Source organism: Trichosurus vulpecula, chromosome 1 (genome assembly GCF_011100635.1).
Source record: "Trichosurus vulpecula isolate mTriVul1 chromosome 1, mTriVul1.pri, whole genome shotgun sequence".
Classification (NCBI taxonomy): Eukaryota; Metazoa; Chordata; class Mammalia; order Diprotodontia; family Phalangeridae; genus Trichosurus; species Trichosurus vulpecula.
Window position 1 is genome coordinate 16,546,546 of NC_050573.1, and position 19,312 is coordinate 16,565,857.

Here is a 19,312-nt window from a genome sequence, read left to right on the forward strand (position 1 = left end):
GGGCGGGGCGAGAGGTAGGCGGGGCGGGGGAGCCGAGGGTCCCGAGATCTGATGCGGTGAGGTCTTCCCAGACTACAAGGCCCAGCAGGCTTTGCGGCCTGGCCTTTCCGTATCCGGCGAGCTTCTAATTGGTCGGAGAGAAGGTCTGTGTCTCTTTCGGATCGCTGATTGGTGGGTTTTGTACCTGAGCCTTTCGCGCGAGCCTATGCCTCGGGCTCGGGAGCTCAGTGCAGGTTTGGATGAGCAGGGAGCGGGGTGAGTCAGGATTCTGCGGCTGGTGCCCTGGGGCCGGCCTTCCTTCCCCCGGTGAGCCTGGTGCGCCCTGGGACCAGCGCCCGGTCGCCGCGGTCCTCCAGCGGTCCCTGGGCCTGCCTGTATCCAGATAAGCGGGGAGAAGCCCACTCGCTGGCCACGGTGCCCCCGCCGACTCCCCCCTCAGAGCGAGGCCTCAGTCTGACCGTCTGTGAAATGGACTGCCGGTGTCCCGGGCTCGCCTGGGCATTGGCTCCGTCCTCTCTTTCCCAGATGCGGGGCCTCAGGCAGCATCCTCAGGCCGCACTGCCACTTCCCCGAGGGCCAAGCTGAAGGGCGGCCCTCGCCCTGGGCCGTGACCGAGCGGACGGGCGCCGGCAGCGGCGGTAATCGACCCTCCGTGTTCCGGCGCCCGAGCGTTTGTGGAGTGAGGCAGGGGGCTGGGGTGGGGGGCGGCCCCCGGGCAGAGACAGGCTGAGACGTGTCCTCCCTCCGTGCCCTGGGGGAGGGGAGCAAGGGGCTGAAAGGGCGAGGGAGGGGCTGGGATGGGGGCGGGGTGGGGAAAGAGAAAGGCAGGGAGAGACACATGGGAGAGAGGACACATGGGGCGGGGAAAGAGAAGGGGATATTGACGTGGTGGGGGCGGAGAGAGGGGGATAGTGACGGGGGAGAGAGAGAAAGAGACAGACACAGGCAGAGACAGAGACGGGAGAGAGATTGGAGGGAGAGAGATATTGCTGGGGGAGACAGAGAGATTGACAGGGGAGAGAGATGGGTGGGGTGGAGAGAGGAGAGAGAACAACTGCCCTCTTGGGAACATCAGGAGAGACCCCTTTTGAAGGAATTCTGTCACCTGGCAGAGAGGAAGGACCCAAGTTCAGCCATCTGTCTGCTCTTGGCTGTTTTTAAAACGACCCTTTTCAAAACTGGTCTAGCTGAATGGAAACAAAGTAGACCTGAACTGTTTGAGAAGCTGCCCTGGGAGAGTAATCTGAGTGTAGGGTTTGTGAGAAACAAGGGGAGAGCAGAGAGGGGAATTTGCATCTTCATAACGCTCTAAGATTTAAAAAGTCTTTTACTAAATTATCTCTAAAGGCCCCTTCCAGCTTTATCTTTTTATGTTTTAGAAGGGATTTGAGAGCTTGAAAGAAGTGTTTGGATTTACTTCCTTATTAAAAGGTTACATGGCCATATTGTCAATAATTTAGTGTCAAAAGTATTCTTAGCATTTATTAAGGATGTTTTATTCTGGCCACTGCTGGACGATAAACTGAACAGTCTGCCCTCGAGGAGCTTCTCCTAGCTTGAGCAAGATGTCTATATACAATTAAATACAAATTTTTTACAAAGTAGAAGCAAAGTAAGATGTGGGGGGTGGGGGTATGGGGGTGTTAGCAACTGGAAGGACCTCTTCTTCTGGGAAGGGAACTAGGGACTTTATGAAGCACATGACAGCAAGGAGAGTATTCCAGGGATGGAAGGTAGCTTGGGTCAAAGTCCTGAGGTAGGAAATGAAATCTTGAAGATGGAGAAGGATAGGTCAGCCAATTTGGGTAGGCTGTAGAGGCTTGGTGGGTCATTAAATAGAGAGCCAGGCCTGGTGTCAGGAAGACCCGAGTTCAAATCCAGCCTCAGACACTTACTAGCTGTGTGGCTCTGGGCAAATCACTTCCTCTGCTTGCCTCAGTTTCCTCATCTGTGAGATGGAAGTAATAATAGTATCTGCCGCTGTCTACAGTTGTTTTGAGGATAAAATTAGTATCTGTGGAGCGCTTTGCAAATCTTAAAGCGTTATACAAACGCCAGCTATTATCTTTTCTTATGTTATCCTAATTTGCTATTATTTTTGTCCTTATAGTACTAATGCTGACCTTGGTTACGTGACTAATCCTAATTCCAAGTCTCAAGGAATTTAATTTTACAGTTCGTGTTTTGCTCGAAAGTTTCTTTTTTTGTCTGGATTTGCATGCTAGCCTTTGACAGCTGAAACTCTCCCACATCACTAGTTATCCAAGTCTTGGGCACCCAGTCTCATTTGCTGCTTTTCACTTTCTTTTGAAGCAAAGATGTCCCGTGAGACAGGAGGTGACTCGCAGCAGTCGCATAGCGCCTCCCAGTCCCAGTCCCAGTCCCAGAATGCTTCCAGCTCCTCCTCTGGCACCTCCCACAGTCAGACATCCCACTCCAGCTCAGGGACCATCAGTTCGTTAGACACTGTTCCTACTCAGGACCTTCCTTCTATTCCCGAGGACCAGGAACCAGAAGAACTTGACCCTCAGCCCTGGGGTCGGCTCTGGGCTCTCGAGGATGGATTCTCTAACCTTGGTAAGACCATAAGACTAGAAAGTCTGACTGTGGGGCAGAGCATAATGTTTATTTGATGGAGAATCTTTTTTTTTTTTTAAATATGTCCTCCAAAACTCTGCTAAGCTCCTACTGCTTTGGGAGCAATTTGCGGATGAAATTGGGTATGAAATCCATGTTGTCATTATAGGTGGTCCCTGGTCTGGGAGGACCATCAGCCTTCCAGTTGTGATCCTTATTCCAAAGACAGCTTTTGGAAAGGATGGGGTATCATGTCTAGGCAGCTAGTTAAAGAGCAGAGGTATTACTTTGTCCTTTTGGTGATAGGGAGCCATTGAAGGTTTTTGACCAGGAGGGTGATGTGTTGAGAACCTTATTCAACAGGACCAGATAAATGAGAGTGGGGAGAGACTGAAGCCAGGGAGGCCAGCTTTTAGCTGGTGGTGGTGGTGGTTGAGTCATCCAGGCCCGAGGGCATCAAGTGATGAGGGCTTAGATGGATACCTGCAGAGCCCTTGTTAGGGAATGTCTGTCTGCCTAGAGGTGTAGGAGGGAAAAGAGAAGGACAGATCAAAGATGAGTATCCAATTTGAGCATAGGTGTTTGAGAAAATGGTGGTCATCATCACCTATTTGTTGTGAGAGCAGCTAGGTGGCTCAGTGGGTACAGTGTTGAGCCTGGGGCCAGGAAGACCTCAGACCTGACTATCCGGGTGACCCTGGGTAAGTCACGTCACCTTTGTTTGCCTTGGTTTCCCCAACTGTGAAATGGGGGTCTGTAATGACAATTTAGATTTGAAGATCTTTCCCATCCATTAATAGGCCATGTGACCTGCTCATGTCACAGGAAACCTAAGTCACATGTGTTGGGAGGAGCTTGATGAGAGGAAAAGGAAGTGTGTCACAGGAAATAGAGCAGTTAGAGCTGAGGGAAAGAGCTGATATGTGCTGTGCTGTGCTGTGCTGTGAGTGATTGTTGGTGGCAAGGCCCCAGCAGGAGGCAGAAGGTTATGGGATGGAGTGGTTCGCTGCTGTGATGAATTGGGCTCATTGGTTTCCGGATCTGATTCTTTAGTGTCTGAATAAATGGTTTACTTCTACCTTCTATATGGAGAGTCTCTTATATTTTGTGATACAGAACTACATAGGCATTTTGACAGTTATGGTCTATGTCGTGTTTATTGCTTTGCTAATACGGGGTCATAATAGCATCAAATGAGATCATATATGCAAAGTGCCTGGCACATAGTAGGTTCTCAATAAAGCATTTCCTTCCTGTAGGGGTGTGCGGTGGGTGAATCACAGGTTGAATTTGAAGGGCAGTAGGACCTTCGAGAGGGTCAGTGATTTCATCAATATCCCTTCCCCCACGGCAAACCCCACTCCTCCTCGAGCTCCAGGACTCAGTCACCTGAGCCTCAGACAGAAGTGATTGGCCCCCTGCCCAGTCAGGACCAGTCCTCCCTGAGGTTTACCGTTTAACACTCAAGTTCCTCATTCTTTCCCCTTTGCCTGGCTTCCACCCAATAATAGTGACTCTCCCAGCCCTAGCACCAGGCACTGGGCTGTCCTTGAACAATTGCTTGGGGCTTTTCCCACAACTCTCTGTAAGGCAGGCAGTGACATTTTACATTTGAAGAAGCCAAGGTTTAGAAAAGGGAAATGAAAAGCTTGGAGGGGACAGAGGCCTTCAGAGGCTGCCTCTCAGGAGGCCTTGCCTAGTGCCTGGAGCCCAGAGGAGATTTGGACATAAGCTCGAACTAAGAGGCCCATTAAAAATGGAATAGGTATTGGGGGCGGTGCGGGCAGGGGAGGAGCACAGGATGGGGAAGGAAGAGGGAGACAGAATGGGCAGATAGAGATTGGAAGACTGGGCCTCAGGAGAAACACCCACACTTAGGAGGCTGGAAGAGAAGGTGTAGACATGAAAGAGGAGCTGAAGTTTGGGTGGAGGGATCCAGGGAGGAGAGAGCTTCTTAAAGGAAGGGTGGGCGATAAGGTGGAGGGGCATTGCTGCTCAGAGGTCTGAGGAAGAGGTGAAGGGGTCTAGGAGGTTGTGCTTGTATCATTGAGGTGGTCCAGGGGATAGAGGGCTGGGCCTGGAGGCACCTAGTAGCTGTGTGATCCTGGGCAGTCACGTAATAACCTCTGTCTGCCTCAGTTTCCTCAACTGTAAAATGGGAATTACAACACCTCCTTCCTTGAGGATCAGTGGAGATAGTTGTAAAGCGCTTAGCACAGTGCCTGGCGCACAGTAGACGCTTCGTGAGCGTTGACGATGATGATGCACCTGTTGTTTAGATACATGATGATAGAACTGACAAGGAGACACATAGGACAATGGGAGGGAGCCAGAGCATCCTCCTAGGCCTCCGTATCCCTGAAGGTAGGGCACGAGCAGCAGAGATTGGGGGAAGCCGGGGCCAGACAGGACCCTGGACAAGGTTTACAAGCTTTCATCCTACAGCGCTGCAGTCCATGGGGCCCTTTGCCATCATCCACAGACCTTAGCTTATGTCAGTGCATTGAAGACATAGGATTTTGCCCCTGGGGCCTGCTCCCCCACAGGGGCCCAAGGTCTCCTAGCTCCTAAATGGTCTCGGTGGGACTTGAACCCAGCTCTTTCTGACTGCAGGTTTGCTACTTTCTCTACCAGACCATAATACCTTGTATTATCATGAGGGAGATACCTGTCCTGGAGAATAGAGTTCTCTAGTGTAAAAAATGGGCATTTTGGACAAGTAATAAAGATTAACCAAGTGTCCCTCTGATTGTCCCCTGCATGTATTGCAATGAGACCCCAATAATTTGGCTTCAAATCCTTGTCTTCCCTGTGAGACCCTGGGTGAAGTCTCTTCAGCCTGTTTCTTCCTTAGTAAAATGAGGGAGGGACTTGGGCTGGCTTTAGTTCTCAGTCCCAGGTCTGCCATTGTGGTGTCCTCTGTGGGTTGGGCCATTCCTTGGCCCTTCTCACCTCCCCTTTGTTTTGGCTCTGAAGACCCTGAGGGGGGATGGGATCCCAGGCCCAGGTTAAGTCCTGTAGATGACTTGGTTCTTAAATGTGGCAAGCTTCTAGGATCAGAGATTGCGGGCAGGAAGGTCCCACAGAATCATTGAATGCCACTCTTCCTAGGTCCTGCAGCTCCATACCCTTGCCCCCTTCCCCTGCCCATCATGAATCCACAAGCCTTAATGAAGCAGCTGCCAGTGGGTCGGGCTCTGGAGAAACAAAAATGACCTAATCCCTGCCCTCAGGGAGCTTATGATCAGGCACTTAGAGCCAGTCAGTGAGCAATTCTCAGATGCTTCCTCCTTGCCAGGCACTGTGTTAAATGCTGAGATTATATATAAAGGCAAAACCAGGACCTGACGTCAGGGAGCTTTAATGGGGGAAATAAGCTTAAATGAATGGGTTTGTACAAGCCTCAGAGGGGATGGAAGGTCACCCTGGGGGGAGGGGCCACAGAGAGGATGGAAAGTCACTCTGGGGGAGGGGCCTCAGAGAGGATGGAAGGTCGCTCTGGGGGGAGGGGTCTCAGAGAGGATGAAAGGACACTCTAGGGGGAGGCACCATAGGCTGGCAGGATGGTGGGAAAGGCTTCCTCTAGGAATCCAGGAGCTCTGTGTAGGTTCCTGTACAGTTAGAGGCAGCAGGTGGGAGATTTAGGGGAACCACAAGGGGACCTACATGATGTGATGCTGTGTGCATTCAGTCAGCAGAATCAAGGACAGGAAAGGCCTCAGGCGGAGGAGGAAGCAGAGGAGTGTTTCCTGTGTGCCCACTGGGGCCTGTACTCCAAGTGTGGGAAGGGGAGCAATGGAGTGTGTTCTGGGCCTAGTTTGTGAAGGATGGGAAGTGCCCCACTGGGGAGCCCCAGACGGCTTTAGAACAGGGGAGCAACTTTGCTTTGGCAGCTGAGGTGGGAACCATGTGCTGAGGGGGATGGTGGAACTCGGGGTGGGTTGGGGCATAAGGAGAAGAGTGTGGAGCAGCAACTCCTTTGAGCCGCCACTTAAAGCTCCCCGCTTTGTCCAAGATGAGCTGAGGAGGAGTGGGCTCTGAGCCTCTGGCCTTCTCTGCAGGCTTCCAAGCACAGCTTACCCTGTCCTCTCCCCAGCTCAGTGTTTACCTTCCTGTTCCCCATTTATGAAAACTGGTGCCACCTGTGTTATTTTTTTTTTTTCCAAAGTAGCCATTGCCCCATGGTATCCCACCTCTCCACCACCTCTCCGCCTCCCTCTGCCATGGACTACTCTTGTGTGACAAAGAAAAACTTGCACCAAAGTGTCTGGCGAAGGGGCCAGTTTTTATTTGCCATTTTGCCACCAAGAAGAGGTCTTTGGGTCCTTGGCGTCTGTCTTTTGACAAACTTCCATTGCAACCAAACAGGTGGAATGTAAACAGTGAATCCCTTGCAAAGAATTGTACCTGTATCAGAAGAGGGGGAGGGGAGGGCCGGGCCAGTGAGCTGTTCCTCAATGAGGGGCGAGTTTATTTTTTTTTAATTATAAATTTATTTTTTATTTTTAGTTTACAATACTCAGTTCCATAGATTTTTAGGTTCCAAATTTTCTCTCCTTCCCTCTCTCCCCTCCCTCCAAGACAGCATGTAATCCAATGTAGGTTCTACATATACCTTCACATTGAACTTATTTACATAATAGGCCAGTTGTAAAGAAGAATCATAACCAATGGAATGAATCATGAGAAAGAAGAAACGAAACCAAAAAAGAAGGAAAAAAAAGAGACCCAATAGTTTGCCTCAATCTGCATTCAGACTCCGTAATTCTTTCTCTGGATGTGCATAGCTTTTTCCATCATGAGTCTTTTGGAGCTGTCTTTGAACCTTGCATTGCTGAGAGGAGCCGAGCGGCAAGTTTGAATGCTGTAATCACGGCCATTCTCAAGTGCATCTCATAGCTAGCAAGGTAAATATAGACTGCATGAACCAAGGTAGAGAAATGTTTGGCTTAACAATAAATTTAAAAAAGCAACAACTTTTCATGATGTTTTATTTTCTTAAAAACACACTTGCAAGTGAGGTGTAAAATAGGGGCTCTTAGGCCTTTTTGTGTCCTGGATCCCTTTGGCAGATGTGTGAGCTTGTGAAACCTGCGGACCACTTCTGAGAATAATGTTTTAAAATGTCCAAAATAAAATACACACAATTACAAAGGAAATCAGTTGGGCAGAAAACCAGTAATCAAAATATGTTTTAAAAAAAAGGTCACAGACCCCAGGCTAAGAGCCCCTGGCTGGCCTAAAATCTTTGAGGCTTATCTGGGTAACAAACACAATCTTTTTTTTTTTTTCAAAGTAAATTAAAACATACATTCACTGGATTGTTCTTAAAAAAATACCTCTTAACAGAACTCCACTTTTCATTCTCTGTTTCCAAGATGTGGGAAGGAAGAGGTCACGATGTTTTCTTTGGATTCCAGATTGTGTGGAGAATGAGTACTGGTTCGGCCGAGATCGAAGGTGTGAATACAGCTTTGACAACCCTGGGCTTAAAAAAACTGACAAATACCGAACGTATAGCAAGAAACACTTCCGGATTTTCCGGGTGGGTCCCTTGGCCCGGGCTTTTGGCCCAGAGCCTGTCTTCTGTCTTTGGGATTCCTAGATTTGTCCCTTGTGGTGTCCCCCCTTCCTCCCTTAACCGTCTTTTCCATTTTAGGAAAAAGGGCCCAAGAACTCTTACATAGCCTATATCGAAGACCACAGCGGGAATGGGACCTTTGTGAACCGAGAGCTAGTTGGGAAAGAAAAGCGATTGCCACTGAGTAACAACTCTGAGATCGCCCTGTCCGTGCCCACCAACAAAGGTAATCCTGGCTCGCAGGCTTATATTGCTTTGACCATGTGGACTTCATTTTACCAAGAGGAGAAAGAGACCCTTTGGACTGTTATTTATCATAAGTTTTCTTATTTTGGTCTTTGTGTGTGTTCCTAGAGGTGTCTTTACCAAGATGCCGGTGTGCACTGAATATTTTATGCCCTGCTTTTTAAATTTACCGTGTTCTTAATTCAGCTTTCCATTAAAGTCAGTGATTCTTCACCATAGTCAGTAAACATGTATTAGGTCCCTACTGTGTGCCAGGCACTGTGCTAAGTGCTGGGGATACAAAGAAAGGCAAAAAGACAGCCCCTGCCCTCAAGGAGCTCCTAATTGAATGGTGGAGACAGCCTGCAGACATCTAGAACAAACAAGAAATAGGTTAGACTGGAGATAATTAACGGTGGGAAGGCACCCACATTAAAAGGGAGCATGAAAAGCTTCCTGTAGAAGGTGGGATTTTAGCTGGGACTTGAAGCCAGGAGGCCGAGATGAGGAGGGAGAGCACTCCAGGCATGGGACGGCCAGGGAGAATGCCCAGAGCTGAGGGATGGAGGAACAGCAAAGAGCTCCAGCTCATTGGATGAAGAGCACATGGGATGGAGGGAGGAAGGTGTAAGAAGGCTGGAAAGGTAGAAGGGCTTTGAATGCCAAACAGGATTTTTTATTTGATTCTGCAAGTGATAGGGAAGCCACTGGAGTTTATTGAATAGGGAGGGTGTTGTGTTCAGGTCTGCTCTTTAGAAAAATCACTTTCACTGAATGGAGGATATATTGGAGTGGGGAGAGACTTGAGGCGGGCAACAACTCTTTCCCCCCACCCCCAGCATCTCTTGCAGTCTTTGAGGTAAGAGGTGATGAGGACCTGGACCAGGGTGGGGGCAGAGGAGAGTAGGGAGTGTATTTGAGAGATGCTGCAGAGTTGAAATCCACAGGTCTTGACATCAGCTTGGATATGGGGTGAGAAGACTGTGAGAGGGAGCGAGGAGTCCAGGATGACCCCTAGGTTTTGAGCTGGGGGGACTGGGAGGATGGTAGTATCCTCTATGGTAATAGAGAAGGGCTGAGGAGTCTTAAGGGGGAAGATAATGAGTTCAGTTCTGGACAGGATGAATGTAAGATGTCCAAGCTAAGTTTGAGATGTCCAGTAGGCATTCGGAGTTATGAGATTGGAGGTGAGCAGAAAGGTTAGGGCTGAGTAAATCGATCTGAGAATAATCAGCATAGAGATAACATTTGAGCCCATGGGAGCTGATAAGATCAGCCAGTGAAATATGGAGGAGAGGAGAGGCCCCAGGACTGAGCCTTGGGGGACACCCATCATTAACAAACGTGACCTGGATGAAGATCTGGCAAAGAGAAGGGTCACAAAAACCTGGAAAGAAGATGAAAGAACCAGATGAAAGTGGTGATGGACAGTGCCCAAGGCTGCAGAGAGGTGGAGGGGAAAGAGGGCATCACTGGTCCTTTTGGAGGGAGCCATTTTGGTGGAACGGTGAGGTCGGAAGCCTGGCCGTAGAGAGCGAGAGGATAGGAGAGAGGTGGCTTTCTGACGGTTGATGGCCTTCTCAAGGGGTGGCCACAAAAGGGCTGCTATGGGGAGAACCCAGGCTTTCTGAAGGCACTTGCCAGTGAGGAAAAGCAGGCTCTGGCTGACTGCATCAGATATGGGCATAGGAATGGATAAGTGATCTTGTCTTACCACACTACCTGGCACATAGTAGGTGCACAGTAGATGTTTGTTTGTTGATGTGTTGTCGGAAGGTGAGCCTGGATGATCTCAGAGGCAGGGTGACAAATTTAAGTCATAGAGGGCATGTGTTAGCTAAAGGGAACCCCTGCCCTGAGGAAATCATCTGTCCTTCCAGATTCCAGATAGAGGCATGACCTCTCAGGAGTTGGTGTTTTTCATAGCTATGATATTCCATTGTGGTCAAATGCCCACTGTGCACTTAGCCATTGCCTCGTTGTGGGCCCCTAGATTGTTTCTGCTTTATGTTTCTACGTATAATTGTTAGGAACCTCTTTCTACCAGCTCCTCTTTTTCCTTGTGGATTATTTCCTTGGTCTGTATTCCCCAAAGTAACATTATTGGGTCAAAGGGCATGAAGACTTTATAGTTTGTTCCATATCATTGAAAGCTTTCTTTAAAAAAAAATTGAACATTTTAATAAAAAAGTGAAAAAATAAGTATATGGATCTGACCTTAAAAAAAAAGAAACATATATTGAATTTAACAAAGTAGTAACAAAAATGCCGCGCTTGTTCATGTCCCCTTCTGAACCTTCTTCAGCTCTCTTCTGTGTATTTTTCAGTGTTTTGTTGGTGCTCTGTTCTTTTCTTATCAATATTCTGAACTTCCTGAAATTCCCAACTTCCCCCATTACAAACATATATAAAGTCACAAAGAAAGATTCCTGCATCGACCACGTCTGAAAGTCTAGGTCTCATCTCCATGTCTCGTCCAGCCCACCTCTCTGCTAAGAGACAGGAAGCAGGCTTCATCGTCACTCTTGCTGCAGTCATGGGAGTTCTTAAGGCATCCACAAAGCTATTTTCTGGTTTTGCTCAGTTAACTTTGCATCAATTTTACCCGTCTTCTCCAGGTTTCTCTGAATCCGTCCCTTTTGTTTCCTTCCAGGATTAATAAAATAAAACTTGTTTAGGCATTCTCCAGTTGATGGGCACTCTTTGTTTCTAGTTCTTTGCTATTAAAGCGCTGCTATGAATATTTTTGAACAGTTCTTTGCCACTTGCCTTGACCTCTGGGGATATATGCTTAGTGATAGTGTCTGGGTCAGAGGGCATATATATGGTTTAGTGCCTTTTTCTAGAAAGCGTTTTGGAGCCATAGCTAGAAACCGACTTCAGTCCTCAGCGTTAATATCCTTCAGTTTATTAAACACTTGGCTATTGTGCTCAGTCGTCCCCTAGGTCTCGTGTATCGAATCTGTTTCATTAGTCAACTTAAAATTTTTTTCCTCTGGTACCCCAGAATTTAGATCGTTATTACTTTGTAGCACAGTTCGGTTTCAGATCTGATACTGTTGCCCCTCCACTTCTTTATTTCCCATGAGATGCTTGACCTTTTATGCTTCCAGATGAACTTTGTTATTTTTTTTCTAACTCTATAAAGAAATCACAGGTAGTTTGGAATGGCACTAAGTCGGCCGATTGATTTAGCCAGCATCGTCATTTTAATTTTATTTGCATGGCTGAAGAATGAACAGTTAGTCTTTATGCAATTTTTTTTTTTGTAGTTTTATATAAAAACATTTCTTTTTAAGTTTTATTTGGTTTTTTTTTATCATTTTTATTTAATATTTTAGTTTTCAACATTGATTTCTACAAGATTTTGAGTTACAAATTTTCTCCCCATTTCTAATCTCCCCCCCAACCAAGATGGCATATATTCTGATTGCCTCGTTCCCCAGTCAGCCCTCCCTTCTTTCACCCCACTTCCCCCCCATCCTTTTTCCCCTTACTTTCTTGTAGTGCAGGATAGATTTCTATGCCCCATTCCCTATATGTCTTGTTTCCCAGCTGTATGCAAACCCCCCTCCCTTTTTTTTAAGCATCTGCTTTTAAAACTTTGAGTTTCAAATTCTCTCCCCTCTTCCCTTCTCACTCACCCTCCCTAGGAAGGCAAGCAATTCAATATAGATCACACATGTATCATTATGTAAAACACTTCCACAATGCTCATGTTGTGAAAGGGTAACTATATTTCCTTCCATCCTATCCTGTCCCCCTTTTTTCTCCTTCATAATTTCTTGAAAGATGGTATCTAGGCTCTTTTTTTGATCATGGCTTTCAGGTAGTCCAATTATTTTTAAATTATCTCTCCTGGATCTATTTTCCAGGTCAGTGGTTTTTCCAAGGAGATATTTCACATTGTCTTCCATTTTTTCATTCCTTTGGTTCTGTTTTATAATATCCTGGTTTCTCATAAAGTCACTAGCTTCCACTTGCTCCAATCTAATTTTTAAAGTAGTATTTTCTTCAGTGGTCTTTTGGACCTCCTTTTCCATTTGGCTAATTCTGCCTTTCAAGGCATTCTTCTCCTCATTGGCTTTTTGGAGCTCTTTTGCCATTTGAGTTAGTCTGTTTTTTAAGGTGTTGTTTTCTTCAGTGTATTTTTCAGTATTTTTTGGGTCTCCTTTAGCAAGTCATTGACTTGTTTTTCATGGTTTTCTCGCATCCTTCTCATTTCTCTTCCCAATTTTTCCTCTACTTCTCTAACTTGCTTTTCCAAATCCTTTTTGAGCTCTTCCATAGCCTGGGACCAGTTCATGTTTTTCTTGGAGGTTTCTGTTGTAGGCTCTTTGACTTTATTAATTTCTTCTGTCTGTATGTTTTGGTCTTCTTTGTCAGCAAAGAAAGAATGCAGAGTCTGAGACTGAGTATCGGTGCGTTTTCGCTGCCTGGCCATAATCCCAGCCAACTAACTTGACCTTTGAGTTTTTCAGTGGGGTATGACTGCTTGTAGACTACAGAGTTCTATGTTCCACGTTTGGGGGGGAGGTGCCAGCTCTGTCAGACCCGCACTCCTCCTTCCCCAAGAACCCCCAGTCCAGGCTGGGCTTAGATCTTCAGCAGGCTGTTGCACTCCTGCTCTGATCCGCCACTTAATTCCTCCCACCAGGTGGGCCTGGAGCCGGAAGCAGCAGCAGCCGTAGCTGCCCCACCTCCACTGCCCCCGGGGCTGGAAGCCGAACCTCGAACTCCTTCCACTCCCGCAGCTTTTCCCACTAACCTTCTCAGCAGTCTTTGGTGTTTGTGGGTTGAGAAGTCTCGTAACTGCCGCAGCTCACATATTCAGGGCGCTAGGGCCCCCTCTGCCCGGTTTCTGGTCTGGATCGTCCACGCCACTCAGGCTGGGCTCTGCTCCACTCCGTTCCCAGCTCCCAGCTCCCTGCGGGATAGACCTCACCCAGAGACCATCCAGGCCGTCCTGGGCTGGAGCCCTGCTTCCCTCTGCTGTTCTGTGGGTTCTGCCGTTCTAGAATTGGTTCAGAGCCATTTTTTATAGGTTTTGGAGGGACTCGGGTACGGAGCTCACTCTAGTCCGTGCTTACCAGCCGCCATCTTGGCTCCGCCCCCCTGTCCCACTTTTTTCAATTTTCTCACTTGACCCTGTCCCTTTTCAAAAGTGTTTGCTTTTGATTACCTCCTCCCCTTATCTGCCCTCCCTTCTATCATCCTTATCCCCTTCCCCTTACTTTCCCGTGGACTAAGATACCTAATTGAGTGTGTATGTTATTCCCTCCTCAAGTCAAATCCGATGAGAGCAAGATTCACTCATTCCCCCTCACCTGCCCCCTCTTCCCTTCCAACAGAACTGCCTTTTTCTTGCCACTTTTATGTGAGATAATTTACCCCATTCTATCTCTCCCTTTCTCCTTCTCTCAATATATTCCTCTCTCACCCCTTAAATTTATTTCATTTTTTTAAAGATCATCCCTTCATATTCAACTCATTCTGCGCCCTCTGTCTATATTCCCTTCAACTCCCTTAATACTGAGAAATGTCTCATGAATTACACACATCATCTTTCCATGTAGGAATGTAAACAAAACAGTTCAACTTTAGTAAGTCCCTTATGAATTCTCTCTTGTTTACCTTTTCATGCTTCTTTTGATTCTTGTATTTGAAAGTCAAATTTTTTATTCAGCTCTGGTCTTTTCATTGAGAAAGCTTGAACATCCTCTATTTTATTGAAAATCCGTATTTTGCCTTGGAGCGTTATACTCAGTTTTGCTGCGTAGGTGATTCTTGGTTTTAATCCTAGCTCCATTGACCTCTGGAATATCATATTCCAAGCCCTTCGATCCCTTAATGTAGAAGCTTATGCAATTATTTAACTCTATGTCTGTTGAGAGTGGTTTTTTAGTTGTATTTCTAATATTTTATATTTTGTAATTCCTATGTGTTTCTTGGTAGCTGGATTCCCAGGGATTTTATACATTCTGTAGTTATTTTAAATGGAATTTCTTTTTCTATTTCTTCCCCATGGGTTTTGTTGGTTAATAGAAAGTCTGGTTTTGAGTTTGTTTTTTTTTTTTAGTTTATGTTCTACTACTTTACTAATGCTAGTAATTGTTTCCATTAATTTTTGGTTCCATCTCTAACATTCTCTGAGTAAACCATTCTATTATCTTGCAAAAAGTGAGAATTTTATTTTCTTTTTTGCCGGTGCTATTCCTTCAATTACTTTATCTTATTGTAATATTTAGCATCCCTAGAACCATATCAAGTAAGAGTGGTATTGGAAAGATGTCCGAGTGTTATTTCATTACAAATGTAATTTGCCTTTTTAAGGAAAGCTGGTTTTTATGTGTGTGCTTTTTTTTTTTGCAAGGCAATCAGAGTTAAATGACTTGCCCAGGATCACATAGCTCGTAAGTGTCAAGTGTCTGAGGCCAAATTTGAACTGAGGTACTCCTAACTCCAGGGCCAGTGCTCTATCCATTTTGCCACCTAGCCGCCCCCATGTCTGTGCTTTGTGATATTTTTATTTTTTTATTCTGAACCTTGACACCAAAAAAAAAGAGAGCATTTCTAATACCCATGGAACACAAAAAAGAAGATTCCACATGAAATTCCAAATCTCATGATTTTCAAAACCTGTCAGTGCTTCCTTCTAACCTTCTTTCTGTTCTTTTCTGTGCATTTGAAAAAGGGGTGCAATAGCCTTCTTTTTTTGGTATCACTACTCCTAACCTCTCCTCACTTAATAAATTGATATTTAAAAAAGTAGAAAAAAAATCCTTTGTAAGAAATAAGGAGAGTCAAGCAAAGTATGTCCATCCAGGGGCCATGCCCAGAGGGGTGTGTCTGCTCCTCTGTGCCCATCCATCATCTCTGTCAGGAGGTGGGAGAGCGGGTGGTATCAGAGGGCCTCTGACCAAAGTTCTGAAGTCTTTCAAAGCTGGTTTATCCTTTTATAAAATGCGCTCCTGAGCCTTCCCCTTTCACCCTATGTTAATTTGTACAACCCAGGGTTTGTAGTTTCTCAAATTGCCTTTTTTTGTATTTCTTTCAATGAATTAGTACCTAAAAATAACACAATAATAAATAATTTAAAAAATCACTTCTGTACATCAGTTTGTTTCTCCATTCTCCCATGTCTGAATCAAGCAAAGGCACACTCTTAGAATCTGGTTCTTTTCTTTTTTCCCCTTTCTTCTTAATCCTTTTCTTTTTAATCTACCCTTCAGGAATAGGAAGTTTGTTTTACTTGGGACTCTTGTCTTCTGGTATTGTCCTCTCCTCTTTTCTTCCATCCCTGCTCATTTCCCTGTTGACTGATATTTCTACACCAAACTCTTGTGCGTGTGTGTGTGTTTCTGTGCATCAGTGTCTGTGTGTGTATCTTTCATCAACTCTCATTTGTCTATTTCAATTAAGAGTGAGGTTCATCAAATGAATACTTGAGATGGAGTGTCCAGGCTTTTTTTTTTTTTAAATCACAGCTTTCAGGGAGTCCAGTGATTCTATTTTCCAGGTCAGTTGTTTTTGATATCAGATAAATTATATGTATATATATATTTTCAATCTTACGATTTTGTGATTTTTTTTTCTCTCATGGAGCATTGATTTCTGTTTGGTGAACTTTAGTTTTCCGAGGATTCATTTCTTGGGTTAGGTTTACGCTCTTGTAAGCTGTTCTCTTTTTAATTCTTCAGAGCTTTAAAAAAATTTTTTTATTACTTGTTTAGTTTTCATTTAGTACTTGTGGAAAATTTAGTTTTTCCTCTGAATCTTTGCTTATACTTTTTAGTGAGTTAAATTTACTGTCATTTTTGATGCTGGGTAGTGTTCTCTTTGATTTGCTCATCTTTTCAGCTTTAGTTCCTGAATCGGGGCTTTCTACCAGAGATGAGATAGTTGAACCTCCTTATTGTCACCACCTTGGGTGACCCCCGCCCCCAGACTTTAGCCATCCTGGATCTTTTGGAGTGCTTGGCTCTTTGGAGCCATCTGGTGTCTCAGGACAGAGAATGAGTGACCTGCCCTGAGGCCTGTGACAGCACAACTGGTTGTTGTTGCTGCCTGTGGTTTTCTGACTGCTGTGGGCCTTTCTTCTGGATACACAGCACTGCTGGCTCCATGTGTGTCCAATCACAGACTGTGTTGGAAGGCTGTCTTTTCCTGGGTGTAGCTTTGATGGGGTAGAGGGTGGGCTATTTTTTTTGCAGATGTGAAGTGAAAGAAGTCATTTCCTAGAGCTTCTCATCAGATTTCTTGATCCCTCTTTGGTCTGGTTTTGCCAAAGTAGGTATGTGAGAGTTGGGTCTTCTGCCTCTCCTTCTGGCAGCCATCTTAGCCATAATTCATAATTTTTTTTTTTACCATAAATGGATATAATATTTTACATATGCCTTTTTTGCATTTTTATCTAATGATGATTAAAATTTTTTAAAAAATTTATATGGTCTATTGTTAATAGTTTTCCTAATGTTGACTTCACCTCTGCATTCCTGACATAAATCCAAGTTGGTCCTAATATACATTCTCTTTAATATATTGCTGTAATCTCTTGGCCAATTTTTTTTTTGGCAGGGGGGAAGGCAGGGCAATTGGGGTTAAGTGACTTGCCCAAGGTCACACAGCTAGTAAGTGTGTCAAGTGTCTGAGGCCGGATTTGAACTCAGGTCCTCCTGACTCCAGGAGTAGTGCTGTACTCACTGCACTACCTAGCTGCCCCATCTTGGCCAATTTTTTATTCAGCATTTTTTGGATTAGTGATAACAGGACCTGATTTTCTCACAGGAGTTTGGTAGGATGCATCTTTTATTTTTGCAAACCATTTATTTAGTGCTGGTGTTAATTCCTCTCTGAATGTTTGATAGATGCCAATTGTTTCCTTCCTATGAAACAGAAAAATGGCCATTTTTATGCCTATGTGACAATTTAGGGTTTAAGGAAGTAGTGAAGACACAGCTTCACCTTCTTGGGAAAGAAGACTTGTAAATCACAGGTCAGTATGTTTCTTTTATTTCTTTCGTCCCAAACACAAAATGACATTTTTCTAAGTCCAGTTGTCATTTAAGGTGAGTTTATTTTCAGCCTGGGAAAAGTGCTTCCAACTGCTTGATTCACCAGACTCACCTTAGGAGCCCTGAAGAGCTTGGCTGGGTAATGAAGAGAAGCTGGACAAGCTAAGTTCCCGCTCCCATCCATATGACCCTGGGCAAGTCTCTTCTACTTTCCAACCTTCATTGGCCTCATCTATGAAATGAGAGAGGGGCCTAACAGATGAAAGCAGGCCTCTGATAACAAAACAGTTAAGGCAAACCGGCTGATCCCACGATCTCATCTGACTGTACAGAAGGCATTTGTAGTGTCGTCATATGTAGTTTTCATGATGTCTCACTTCCCTGCTGAGAGAAGGGTGTTGGCCGAGACCCACATTGGTTATTAACAATATTGGAATTTGGCTTTCTTAAGTGTCCTCAGATTGGGAGTTCTTTGTTCTGTGGTTTAGGTTTTTGGGTAAGTGTAATAGAACCGCAGAGAAGTAGAAGGGGACAGTGGAAAGACCTTTGGGGTTGAAGCCTGATCCAAGTTGAAATCATGACTCAGCATCTCGCTCCCTGGGTGACCAGAAACAAGTCAGTTCAGCCTTCTTGGGCTCAGTTTCCTCATCTGTTAAATGAAGACGTTGGACTAGATGAGATCTTCCAAGGTCCCTTTGAAGTGCTCCTCAATCTCTGCTCCTCTGATCGTGCCGTCTCAGTAATTCTTCCTTCTTAGCCAGCACTTGGTCATAACGTACAAACTTGCAAGTGTACGTATTAACTTGTGCTTTACTTTACAAAATGTATTCCTGCCTAGATTTCTAGGAGCACACAGTGGCTAGAACTTGGAGAAATGTTAACACACGTTCACTAGTCTTATGGGGAAATGAAGATTCTGAGACTCATCCAGACAACGATTTATTTAGTAAGTCACATGATTGCAAAATGAAATTGGGTCCAAGGCTCTTGGTTGGCATGAGGACCTCCAACCTTGTCTTCTACGCAGTTAATATATAGTTAAAGGGAATAAAAAAGGAGCATGTAGGGATTGAGCCACCATGTTCCTTTTTTGGCGGAGTGGATTGGGAGACACTGAGGTGAGGAAGGGGAAGTAGTCTTGGGGCTTTCCCGAGATCAGATGACTTAGAAGAAATTGGAATTTAACTTCACAAAATGGTGGATGAGAGCAAGATGGAGTTACTAATGCTAGTTCAGTATAACACTTGCCAGGATAGTCGCATATATTTCAAAGTGGTCATTGAGATCTTTGGACAAAGGTGTTTTCTAAGTTTGATTTTTGTGGAAAAAAGTTCTTTGATGCCTTCCCTGCCCCTTTTGTTTTTTTTACCATCATAGTCAATCCCTTGCCCTCACTGATTTAACCTTCCCTTTAAATTAAAAAAGAAAAATTAAGCAGAAAGTCCAGTTCCAAGATTTTATTTGACAATGCTCTGCCCTTGCAGCCCCTTCCCTTTTCTGTGATGAGATGAGTGCAGTGTTTCTGTAGCTAACTCGTGCCTGGGACTGTCTTTAGATTTTTGTGACTCTGAATTAGATTTCCATGCTACAGTGAAAGTACGTAGATAGAATCGTATGGTCTCTTGTTCAGTGGAGGACCTTTGCCCTGGTCCTTCCCTGTGCCTGGAGTGAATACCAATGAATACTATTCCCTTACCTCTGCCTTATAGAGCTCTTCTCCGCTTTAAGGCCTAGTTCCTGTGCCATCTTCTGCACAAATCCTTTCCCAATGCCCCCAGTGGCCAGTGCCCTCCCTCCCAAACTCTTCTGCATTTATCTACTTTGTAAACATTTGTATTTGTTATTGATGTGCTTTGCATCAGTTGTCTTGAATCTTCCCAGTTTTCTCTGAAACACTCATTTCTTAAAGCCCAGG

The 19,312-nt window shown here is 45.2% G+C and overlaps 1 protein-coding gene across 1 annotated transcript in view; it reads left to right on the forward strand.

Annotated features, from left to right (window-relative positions):
• Positions 1-245: 245 nt before the first annotated feature.
• The window catches only part of CHEK2 (checkpoint kinase 2), a 49,513-nt gene continuing 30,446 nt past the window's right edge, over positions 246-19,312 (forward strand). Inside the window, exons 1-4 of the mRNA XM_036740911.1 lie at positions 246-255; positions 2,319-2,577; positions 7,998-8,122; positions 8,237-8,384. Coding sequence (XP_036596806.1) covers positions 2,319-2,577; positions 7,998-8,122; positions 8,237-8,384 — 532 coding nt within the window. The 5' untranslated portion in view covers positions 246-255. The remainder of the gene's footprint in view (positions 256-2,318; positions 2,578-7,997; positions 8,123-8,236; positions 8,385-19,312) is intronic.